Source organism: Podarcis filfolensis, assembly GCF_964270895.1.
Source record: "Podarcis filfolensis genome assembly, chromosome: 4".
Lineage (NCBI taxonomy): Eukaryota > Metazoa > Chordata > Lepidosauria > Squamata > Lacertidae > Podarcis > Podarcis filfolensis.
Window position 1 is genome coordinate 44431065 of NC_139607.1, and position 12546 is coordinate 44443610.

The window sequence follows — 12546 nt, forward strand, 5'->3', positions numbered from 1 at the left end:
ATCCTATGCACGTCTACTGAGAAATAAGCTCAGTGAGACTTACTCCCCAGGTAAGTGTATCTTGCATTAAAGTCTTAAGCACAATAGGCCTTAAATGTGACTAGATGATGCATACTGAATATTTTTGCATATTGATACACAGTAAACCTTAAAAGCCAGATCAACAATCTTCAAGAAGCCAATGAGACTGCAGTCTTAGAGCTAGCAAAGGCAGATGAGGAGATTTCACAACTGAAGAATGAAATGGCTCAATTAAAATCTGAATATATGCAGAAGTTAGCAGACTCTAAAGAAGAAAACCTTAATCTGAAGAAAAAGGTAAGGGGTCTGGGACAATCCTTTATTATAACTTATATACTTTAATTTTAAACCTGTGTTTTTCTTTAAGTGGGGTAGAAGACAGGTAATATATATTTAATCATGTATCAAACAGTAACCAAAGCTATAATTAGTCAACGGGTGATATTCATTTGTTTTATGCCTACAACTGGGAGCTTAAACATTCTTAATATGTATTTGTCTCCTAAATGTTTTATAAAATAATTGCATATTTTACAAATTCACTGCTAAACCACGCTGTAAAGAATGATAAACTCACAGCATGCAGAAAAGTACCACAGAAGAGAAAGAGTTCTGGCCTTTTTACTTGCATGTTTAGTTTGTTTGTTTATTAAATTCGTTGTTCACTTATTTTGCCCCGGCAACTCTAAGCGACGTGCAGTATTTTATGTGTCTTACAATTTATTTTTACATGGGAAATTCGAACATAAGAACCTGTCCTGCAGTCTGCATTGGCACAGGACCAGGTAGGGTGCATTGTGCAATTTCTCTGCAGATGAATATAATCCGTTAGGCAAAACTTTAACCAACCTGGGAATTACAGCAGTTCAGAAGTGATCAGTTATGCTTTAAACAATTGATTTCTTATATGTTGATTTCTACTCTTTATTGCTTTCCTCCTTCATGATCAAGAATCAAAACACTGTTTAAACTAATTCTTCCCCCTCTAAAGATCAATAGGATGCACAGCAGACATGATCCAGTAGACACTTATGAGCAGACCTTGCATGAAGAGATTTGTGAGCTAAGAGCTGAGTCCAGGAGACTGAGGGAAATCGGCCACCAGCTGAATGAGGAAAACCACAGGCTGAAAGAAGAGCTATGGGATGTAAAGAGGAAATATGAATGGCTCATGCATACAGTTGCTGGCAAACAGGATGGTAAAGGAACCACCATTATGGTATATTGCTTGGGTTCTTACGATGATCAGTAAACAGCCCAGTATGTTGCTCCAGCAAGATAGGAGGCCACATCTCATTAACAACATTAACACCAGTTACTTTTGAGCAATGACTTTATAGCAGAGCTTCATGGCAGTGGCATAGCATGGGCAGGCACAGGGGTGGTTGTCCCAAGTGCATAATTATTAGGGGTGCAAAATTTCAACACCTGAAGCTGCCTCAATACAGCTGCACAGTTCCGTCACTGGGCTCTGTTGAAAATGGCTCCTCCGTGCAAACTAGGAAGTGACCTCTGCAAACAACGGAACAACTCTTCTTGTCTCTGCAGCTGTGATCTTCTGGGTGATGCAGATGCCATTAGGCAGTTGAATGCGCATGCATACTCCGTCCCCTCTCTGTGTGGCCCCGGGCACTGGCAACTCATGCTACGCCACTACTCATGGAGCCCATTCTTCTGCATGGGTTCATCATGTGTCCCCTGCAATGTAATACAGGAGGAAGACTGACTATAACAGGCCCCTATCCATCACTATTGTGCACTGACTGCTGTATAAAAAATAGTTGCTACTCACCATGCAATCAGATAGACCTGGTGCTGAGGTTTCTTAAGAGGATAAAGTGCATTTAACAGGTTTTCAATAATAATAATAATAATAATAACTGAAGATATAGTGACAATGAATTTGATTTCAACCACCAACTTCAATATGAATCCTATCATGGAGAGAAAGGTGTGAAATTTCTTTCATAAGCTGGATAAGGCAATAACTTGTAGTGGTTAGTGTAGCAAGTAAGGCTTTTATTGATGTATGTACAGAGATATAAATCATCTCATCATTCTGGGTTGCCTCTGTGTTTGTGCCCAGAATGACTGTGTTTTCATTTTAAAAGATCTTGTCTCTAGTCATTAGGTACATCTTTATACCCTCAACAATTATCTCAGGTATTTTATAAATTATCTGAGGCAAAGCTACAACATTAACAACAATACTACCACAGTGAAATTCACCAAAACAAATCTTTATTGGAATTCGAAATGCCAGAAGAGGTATTTGTTGATTAACTGTAAAGGTGATTAACCCTCAACAGGTAATTAATACTGTCAGAGTTGATGGTTAGCAAAAAGAGATCCAGCACTGCAGAAAATGGACTTCAACTTTCTACTGCAGTCACAGCAATGCTGAATCATGGCAAATAGCTATAAAATAGCTTTCTTAAAACTAAAAGTGCCTGAAGATCAGTGCAACTAGCAGCAGTTTGTATATTTATTTTACATTAAGTTCTTCCAATGAGTATCTAATGTTACTCATTTGATTACAGTTTATTTTAAATGTGGCACCTGTGATAAGTAAGACAATTCTGTTCCCAGCTATACCAAAGCCAAAGTGTATTTCTCACGTCTTAATTTAAAATACTAATAATAAAGCAGGAAGTTGCTCTTTCAGAAGACATTCAACCAACAAACGGAAAAGACATTTCACTTTTTGAAAATACTACATTTTAATAATTAAAGCATCAGTGCTTGATAAAAAATAGTTTTGTTTTAATAGACTGCATCAACAGTGATTTAAAAAGATTGACTGAATAAAATATTATTGTTTTATAATATCTAAAACATCTAAGCAGAATTTGATAATAAGCAAGGCTTTTATTTTTATCTAGAAAAGATACAAGAATGTTCTAGGAAAAATGCTTCTTCCCCATCATCCATAAATAGTGAATCTACAGAATTTCTGATTTCTGGATACTGTGACACAGGGCTAGCAAAAGAAAACAGAGACTTAAAAGGTATGGTAATTAAAATATGCAATTGCACATTTTCTCATTTTGCCTTGTTAGCACAGAAAAGAATAAAAAAGTATACTGCATGTTCCCATGAATCTTCATATGGAAAGAAAAATCACTTAGTTGGTTTTCTGTTTTCAGCTTTCTTTTTATGCAGTCAGTGAAAAGTAAGATCTAATTGGCTGATTAGAGTTGTGAAATACTTCCTCCAAACATTCCTTGCTTTGGATATTATTCATTATTCTTTATGGCCTTTCCCCACAAAACATGCCAGATTTCAGTGGACCCAAAATATAGGAAAAATTGTGAGCTTGGGTGTTATTGCTTTTAGTAATGCATCTGCATGCTTTATTGGATTGGGATAAATTAAGTACCTCAAAAGTGTAGACTCCGTACATTTGTCCAATATGGGGGAAAGGATCATTGCTCAACATACTGTTTTCAGTATTGGCAAAACAGACACAAAATGTGATGGCGATGTAAGGATTTTACATTATCATAAAGGCATACAGACAGACAACTGAAGAAAAGACTAACCTTGGAGCTGAGAGTCTAATTTAAATTATTGTTATTATTATTACTATTAGAATTTATATACTGCCATATGCCTGCAGGAATATAAAACCATAAAGTACATAATCAACAAAACAACAACCCAGTAACACACACACACACACACACACACACACACACACACACACACACACAATATTTGTAAAAGGGCATAGGATGTCAATCAAATCAACCAAAGACCTGGTTAAAGAGAAATGTTTTTGCCTGGCGCCTAAAGTTGTATAATGAAGGCACCATGCAAACTTCCCTGGGGAGAGCATTTCACAGACGGGGAGCCACTGCAGAGAAGGCCCGTTCTTGTGTTGCCACCCTCTGGACCTGTTATGGAGGAGGCACACGAAGAAGGGCCTCAGAAGATTATCTCAGGGTTATATTATCTGACCATTCTTATCTAGTCTTATCTGACCAATAGATTTATCTAGAGAAATTATTTTCATCCTTGGTGTTGTCACAATATATCTGTAGTGGTACATCTTATTATTTGAACGAATGTGCTTTTGGCAACTCCTTACCATTTTTCCAAGAGCACAGAAATAACCAGGAAAGTCAAACCTTTAGCCCCAGGAGTTTATCAGGGCCTTCAAGAATCCCCAATACATCCAATGACATCTCCAGGGCTATGAAGCAGACTAGCCAATGACTGAGGCCACACCAGTGTGTCTTCCCTTGTCCCCTTTCAAATTAGCAATATGGGTTCAAGAAGTGTGGCAAGTAAAGAGAAGTTTGATCAAACTGAGTGCACTGGAGCAGGCTGTGCAAATTACAGTGTTCTAGCATTTTTCGTAAAAAACAACAACCAAACAGACCATGGATTGATGCACTTTAATGGTTTCCAGGATAAATATCTAGATTTTTACAACTTAAATAGCTGAGGTGAGACTTAAATAGCTGAGGTAATGGTTCCACATTTCCTATTTGAGCTGGGCATCCTTGAACAAAATATTGCAACTAGATTTGATCCAAATTTTCGAGCAGCTTTTTAATTTTTGTTAATCGTATTTCGTAAACCTTTTATTGGCATCACATACAACATCCAAAACAAATCAATGCAGAATTACCACTTCCCCAGGGGCACAAAGATTTGCTAAAAGAAAGGAGGCAGAGCAGTCTATCCTCACATCTCTTGGTCTCCAGGCAGATCAGATGTCTGCAGTGTAATTTTTCTTTTTTAATCAAGATGATGCATCTGAAGAGGTCACAAAGGCGAGCAGCAACAACTTTCCTTGCATTACTCAACACAATCAAACAAGTCATGAGAACTATGATCAAAACATCTCAAGTTCATCTTCGAGTGGTGTCTCTCAAGTGGACACTTGCAATAAATATTATCCAAACAGGTAAGAATTGAATGGACATAAATATGAATGTGTTGTAAATGTAGTTTTCTGCTGTAAAGAAAAAGGTTGAGACCCCACACTGTGTAGTACTGCCAACTTAATGAATGCAAAGAGGTCAAGTAACTCTTCAGCAATAGTCTAGCTAAAGCAGGAAAGCACTGAAATATGTCTGCTGGGCTTGAGCTCATCACAAGATCAAGGGCTGACTTTCCCCTTTGCTCTGATTGTGTATAGATGTCAGCCAGCACATTAGATGAGATCAATCATGATCTTTTGTGCGCTCCAAGATGCGACAGCTAGGATTGTTTCAATTTATGGATATAATGCTAGGCTCACTTCAGAAAGGTAGGGCTGTGAGAACTACGTGGAACTGAATGAGTGGCAGTTGTTGGATTGACAACTGTGGGTACACTGATTGCCCCAGCAAAACCACTGAATAGGAGGGGAAGCAATAGCATAGGGGGTCCTTTAATGCTAAGTAAGCCAAAACCAGTAGGGACGCGGGTGGCGCTGTGGGTTAAACAACAGAGCCTAGAACTTGCTGATCAGAAGGTTGGCGGTTCAAATACCCGTGACGGGGTGAGCTCCCGTTGCTTGGTCCCTGCTCCTGCCAACCTAGTGGTTCAAAATCACATCAAAGTGCAAGTAGATAAATATGTACCACTCCAGCGGGAAAGTAAACGGCGTTTCCATGCGCTGCTCTGGTTCTCCAGAAGCTGCTTAGTCATGCTGGCCACATGAACCGGAAGCTGTATGCCGGCTTCCTCGGCCAATAAAGCGAGATGAGCACTGCAACCCCAGAGTCGGTCACGACTGGACCTAATGGTCAGGGGTCCCTTTACCTTTAAGCCAAAACCAAGATAGGCACTAAAACGTACCGTATTTTTCGCCCCATAGGATGCACTTTTTCCCCTACAAAAATGAAGGGGAAATCTGGGTGCGTCCTATGGGGCGAATGCAGGCTTTCGCTGAAGCTTGGAGAGCAAGAGGGGTCGGTGCGCACCGACCCCTCTCGCTCTCCAGGCTTCAGGAAGACATCCGCAGCCTAGGCAGCCCTGCGGGTGGTCCCGCAGGGCTGTCTAGGCTGCGGGTAGCAGCCTGCTTCCCGGAGCGTTGGGCGCCCTGAAAGCAGAGCGCCCGACGCTTCGGAAACACATCCGCAGCCTAGGCAGTCCTGCGGGAGGTCCCGCAGGGCTGTCTAGGCTGCGGATAGCAGCCTGCTTCCCGGAGCGGCAGGCGCGCTGAAAGCGCGGAGGAGGGGGACCCCTAACCCTTCAGGACTCTCCCTAGGTCACACACGTCACCACCCCTACTCCACGCCCTCTAAGTAATTCTGCTGGAGTGGAATGTGCCCTTGAGTTGTGCTAATGCCCCTTGCTTGCCTGCTTGGTGCAATAGAGAGGGGCCTGTGCATGCAGAAGCCTTTGGCTTTGTGTGTCTGGAATGTGTCACATTTTATAAAGCATTGTTTCCATTGCTGCACCCACTTTTGCCTTTGGACCTAACACCATGTGAATGCAGGCTTTGAAAAGTTGGCCACGAGGGAATATGGCCCTTTATTTCTGCAATTTCCACATGAAAAAGACAAAGCTATGTACAGTGAAAATCTATTTCATTTCTATCCCACCCTTCATTAAACCTGGTGATCCTATGGCAAAACCATAGAATAAAAGCATTTAAAAACAATGACCAATATTCTATTTCTGCCCAATATTCTGTGTCTGACCAGGACCCTTCCATGGCCCACATACAGCGGGTAGCATTTTAGATCTCTGCCTCCTCCTTTGCCTTTCTTATCTGTCCTGCAATGTTGTTAAAAAGACCTTCTATAATGCTATTAAAGAGAGGCATGGACAAACCTAAATCCAAATCTTCCACAAATACTGCAGTGATTCCCCAATCCTTTACAAGGATAATAATGAATTCCTTGCTTTCCTAGAGACAAATGAAGCAGCTTGTCCTCAGTCTCTTTCATGTATCACTACCGTTTAAAACACAGAGTAAGTTTTGCCTTTGCCAAAAAAGGAGTTTGATTTTGTTAAAATGTGTACAGCAGCTACCACTGGTTGAAGCTGAAAGAACCTACTGCAGAAAAGATTTTTCTTGCAACTTCCCTGTAACATCAGAGCTGTGGCTTATATCAGAATAGCAGGGCTGTGTCTTGTTTCTTCTGCAGACCAAATAGCAGCCAGCTGTCCCCTAATTTTGTGCATGAAGATTCCCACATGTTGTTAGAATAAAGAATTTGAACAGATGTTATGGTTATCCCCCACAAAAAAAACCTATCACGGCTCTTTTACTTAAGTTGCAATGAGAATGCAGTGTTAGAGTGCATATAAGTTCAAGGAAAACAACTGGTTTTCTCAGGTACCTGTAAGGGCCAAAGTAGACATGATGTGGGAGATCTGTGATCACATCTCAGGTATTTTTATACACTTTAAATTAGCAGTGTGGGTCCACAAATTGTACAAGAACCACAGCACTATGGGAGAGGAGTGTAACCATTTTCTTGCATGTCATTTCACCGATATAAATACCATCCAGTGAAGCTGTGAAGGAAGAGGAGAGAAAAATATGGGCACCCATATTGTACCCATCTTTCCCCCCTGTGACATTTCTCCTGTTTAAATATTTACAGAACTGTGATTATCCCCAGAATGGGAAGAAGATGGGAACAATATAGGTGTCAATCCTTGCCCTTCCTACAAATTAACATTAGCTTGGGGGTAGGTGGGGCTGACTGAAGGAAATGGAATTGTGAGGGTAAATACTCAGCAACATGGCCCAATCCAATTTTGTTTCTGCAAAAAGTTGTTGGGAGATTCAGTCCCAGGTTTCCCCTGTCATGTCTAGTTTGTTCATAAGAGATGTAGGATTCTTTGGTTATCATGAAGAGTCTGAATAATAAAGTTGTGCTGGAGTACAAAAAAGGGACTCTTACGTGTTTCAAATAAAAGCTATTGATTTTCTACAACTTTTTATCCCAGGATTCGTCTAGATAAGGCAGCACTATCAAGACGACCATTTGCACCCAGGAGTGTTACAGACTTGAAAGTTGGAAACCTAGTGAAATTTTCATGCCCAGCAGGAAAAATCAGCAAGGGAACTGTTAAGTATTTGGGACCACTTTTGGGGAGAGAAGAGGACTACCTTGGAATAGAGCTGGAAGGGGATCAAATAGGAAGGCATGATGGAACTTTTCAAGGAACACGCTACTTTCTTTGGTAATGTTTACTCTTCTACCTGGCAATAGTATATTTGAGATCTTCCCTTCCCACCCCGAACCCATTTTTCCCCAGGGGCAGAAATAAAGCAATTTCACAGTCTTCTTGTTCAACATTTTACCTTTACAGTGCATAATATGCAACCACTAATGGATCACAAATGTGTGTTGGCAAGTTTGTGGTTTTGAAGTATTGCGCAAAATACAACATTACAAAAGCTATACTACTCAATTGAATATATTACTGGTGAAGACAGGGTTCGTGGCATGCTCCTTAGAATTAGGATAGTAACTAACAATAGCAGTAAGTTCACTTTTTATTGATGAGAGCTTCAGGACTTAGCTACTGTCTGTAGCAAATTGTGTTAAGCATTGATCCCAAGTGTAAATGCAAGTACCTTGTATCCTCCCACCAGTAAAAACTGGTGTGCAAGAGATGGAAAAAGCAAAGTATGTGGGAAATCCTGTGTCATCACCTCATCAAGACTAGAATTTCACATTTTTATGCACTTTATCAAACAGTAACCATGCCTTGTACTCCTAATTCGGAGTGATGGCAAATTAATGTGCTGTTATCAAACATTTAAAAAGCATTATTCTCACAGAGCTTTGTAAATGTGCCATTTTCAACTTGAAACATGTGTAAATGCTTTATGCCGTCAACTACAAGGTATTAAATGTTTCGCTCCCATAATTGTGGGAGTTTTGGAATTCCCTCCCTACAGAGGTGTCTGGCACCTTCATTATGCATTATTACATATTTCTAGAACCCACCCTCGTTGTGATTGTAATTCGTTTTAAACTGTTTGTATCTCATCCTGTGAATGTCTGGTGAAGTGGGTAATAAATCTAAAAAAAAAGTTTTACTGGTGCTATTAAGCATTGCAATGGATGTAGGATAAAAATCCTAAAAATGTGATGTTTTCCTGGCACTCTATATATGCCTGTTCCTGCTCACTTTCTGCCTCCAATCAATTATTTTATATCTATGTATTATAAATGTCTGAGAACTTCCTTTATATAATGGACATTATGAAAATTCTGAAGAACAAATTGCTTCGTGCATCACTAGAGAGAAAAGCTTGCACTCAGAAATTCTATAGTTCAAAGTAGCTCCATAAACACGAGATGTGTGCATGAGCCCAAGATTCACCTTATATAACCTGAGTTGTTCTTTCCACTTCAGTCTGTGCTTTGGGTTCAGAGGCACTTTGTATAAAACAAATTCATTCTTATGGTGAATCTAAAAATTACTTTTCCTTCTTTTTGGCAGAAGTTGCTGAAATTTGCAAGTGCATGAACCCTCTAGTTTTTCTTCAGACTGCATAAATCTTTGCAGAACTCCTCCAGACTAGATTAAGCCTGCCAGAGGCTTCTGTGGGGGATGTAAAAGGAACTCACATTCTCCATAATCAGTATTAGGGCAATGCATTTGCTAGGCCAACTAAAACTCCAAAATCCATATTAGTTTAATATTTTCAAGTTCAGGGAAGCATGGTGGCTTGCGCCTTGCTTTTTCATAACTTAAAATAATTAAGAAGTAGCTGAGTTGTGTGTATTCTTGCTTGTGCATTTTTCAAAACATTAGCTTCACATGAGCTGGCTTTGCTTTCCTGGAGTTTCTCCCAGAGTTTGTGGGGACAAAACTAGTACGTAAAAAATGAGTGCTTTTAAATTGCTGGAAACGCCAGAGTTTTGTGTGACTGGAACAGTGCATGTATCGCCTATTAACTACAACCTATAACAGGAATAGCCAAAATAGTGCTTTCCAGATGTTGCTAAGCTACAACTCTCAGCATCCCTGCTGAGCTGTAGTCCAGCACCTAGAGGGCACCATATTGGCCATCTCCAGCAATTTGTATCTCCATTCCAAGTCTGAACCATGCTGTGCTCTTCAAAATTTTAATACTAGCTTTACTGCCTGAGCAATGGCTGTAACTTCAGTGCAGGGAACATTTATCTATCCCCTCAAATAACCCTGATATCTACTTTCAGCAATGCCTTATCATTTCTTGACCCTTTCCTCAATTTATTTTTTCCTGTCTCTACCAGTGCTACAGTATACATCTCCACTATTGTATCTCCCAGAGTATACGTGATAAAGTGGTGAAATAGAAACTATCCTCAACAGCAAAGATATTCCACCCTATGGGCGGGGGGGGGGGGGAGAGAGAGAGACTAAAGTCACAATTAAAAATTAAAAGATAGTGCTGGTCCTGGTAAAGGGTTTCCCACTAACAGAAAATTGTGCATTTTCCCCCTGTCATGCAAAAATGTCTTTGTTGTCTTTAAATTGTGGCCTTTAAGAATCCAAACAGAAAACACTGTCCAGCAGCAGATTTCTGTTTGCATGACCATCGAAGTAACTTGAGTAAATTGAGTTTGTAACTCTCGTTGGTTAGTTAACTTTATGTCATAAAAAGTCACGTCAAAGAACCATATCCACATTACTGACTTTCAAAATTTGTTTTCCAGTGCCCCTAACAAAGGAGTTTTTGTTAACTTCAGCAAAATCATTATTGCCTGGGAATAACGATTCCACTACATCCTGAACAATGAATGCATGGACTTTAAAGCCTTCCAATATATTGTGCTTCTGCTGCAAAGAAGAAACAAAGTGTTTAGAACTCTGTTCATCAGTGTATTTCTTCCATTTTTATCAAGTTGTATTTGAGCATTTTATAGTATTGTATTTTTTTGTAAAATAAAACTAGTTGTACTATTACTGAAAATGCAAACAGCAAACATCTGGACTCAAGTCATAATAGGTATGAATTCCCCCAATGAACTGATTTAAAACAGTTTATTTTCCTTTCCATGTAGAGCAATCAAGCTTATGATTGCTTACATATTTTTACAGAGAATGGAAACACATGAACAAAGTGGTAAACAAAAACAGCTGAAGTGATTTCCATGATTTTCCATTAGGAAAAATATGCAATCATAACTGCAGATACAGTTGCTGATGCTCCCGCCACCCCCACTTTAAAAAAATGTACCTGAAGGCATGGCTAGGATAGCCTCTGTGTACAAGAAGTAGCCCCGGATAGCAAATGAGCCCAAGATAGCAAAGAATCTGGATTCTTCCACCATTCATAAACAGCTACAATGGACTAATAAAGCTATCCCTCTGAAAATTAGGGAAATGCTTATCACAAACTTGCTGAATTGAATCTACCATGGTTGGGAGCACATTTGTAAACAACTTCTCCCTCTTTGGGTTCACAATTCACAGTACTGGTGTAAGAAAATAAATTTTAGCTAGTTTTCAAGCACTTCTAAATCAATTGTACCATTTCACCAGTCATAACAGAGTGCCTGGCGAGAGTTGGAACCTTTTTCTGATAGCAGTAGTAATAGAAAAGTCCACCTAAGTACGAAGGAGCTGGTATATCTGACTAGGCATGAGAATTTATTATTCACTGGTAGTAAAAATGGACCTAGCTTACATTGTTTGAAATTTGATATTTATCAGCCATAGGTTCAGAAGACATGATTACATATATTTTATCTACCAAGCTCCTAATTCATCACTTGGCTTGAACTGGTACTTGGACCTGCTGGATCTATGATGAAATAGTGAAGTGACATCATAAAATGGCAACAATAGCAGCTCCAAGTATTCTAAACAAGGATTTTGCCCAGCCATAGCTAAGAGTCCTTTGGCTCTTGTGCTTCAGCTCAGATCATAGGAAAGGCACTGGGCTTATATTACCTAAGGGAGACCAAAAAACAAGGCACCTGAAACAGCCCCAGCTGATTAACTTCAGCCCTCCCTTGCACTACTCATATTAACATTATCTAAGTTACCCTCTGCCCTGTCCAAAACTACCTGCAAGTAAGTTCTCACGGCAAACACTGAATCTAAAATGATTTTATGGTAATAGTGTCTTGGCTTTGGTTCCTGTGTAAGACAGAACCATAGTTAAGGATACAGCCTGAGGGAGCAGATTTTTGCTAAAGACGGCAAGATCCTTTAGCTCACTCTGGATCTCAGCCATGCTGAAATGTTAGCTAGCATCAGTTCAGCAACCTATAGAAGCAGCTGATGGTGTGCTTAGTTGCACCTTGTGACTGAAATGTGGAAGCCTGAAGATTACAAAGCAAGAGTTTTTAATGGTTAAGGTGTCATTTCTTATCTAGCAACCAAATTTATTCTTTCTGCAACAACCTAGGAATTTGATATAGATACCTTTATGTAACTCCCATGCACGATCAAATGTGAAATATCTGCATTGGATATTAAAATGCAAGAGTTCCTTTAGCAACTATAATTCAAAAACTTCTGATGTTCATAAACAATGAGACACCATTTCTGTAAGATGATAACCAGGTACCTAATTTTGACTTTTATGGAGTTCCACAGATTCACTGGAAACTGACAAGA

General features: G+C 39.7%; 1 protein-coding gene across 6 annotated transcripts in view; it reads left to right on the plus strand.

Moving 5' to 3' along the window:
- Nucleotides 1-10897, plus strand: part of LOC310761971 (uncharacterized protein) — a 32063-nt gene extending 21166 nt beyond the window's left edge. For all 6 annotated transcript variants that reach the window (XM_083612328.1, XM_083612333.1, XM_083612329.1 and 3 more), the window contains exons 6-11: nucleotides 143-318; nucleotides 1013-1220; nucleotides 2904-3029; nucleotides 4777-4936; nucleotides 7924-8160; nucleotides 10635-10897. In XM_083612328.1, the coding sequence (XP_083468454.1) occupies nucleotides 143-318; nucleotides 1013-1220; nucleotides 2904-3029; nucleotides 4777-4936; nucleotides 7924-8160; nucleotides 10635-10692 (965 nt within the window). In that variant the 3' untranslated portion in view covers nucleotides 10693-10897. The remainder of the gene's footprint in view (nucleotides 1-142; nucleotides 319-1012; nucleotides 1221-2903; nucleotides 3030-4776; nucleotides 4937-7923; nucleotides 8161-10634) is intronic.
- The last annotated feature ends 1649 nt before the right edge of the window (nucleotides 10898-12546 follow it).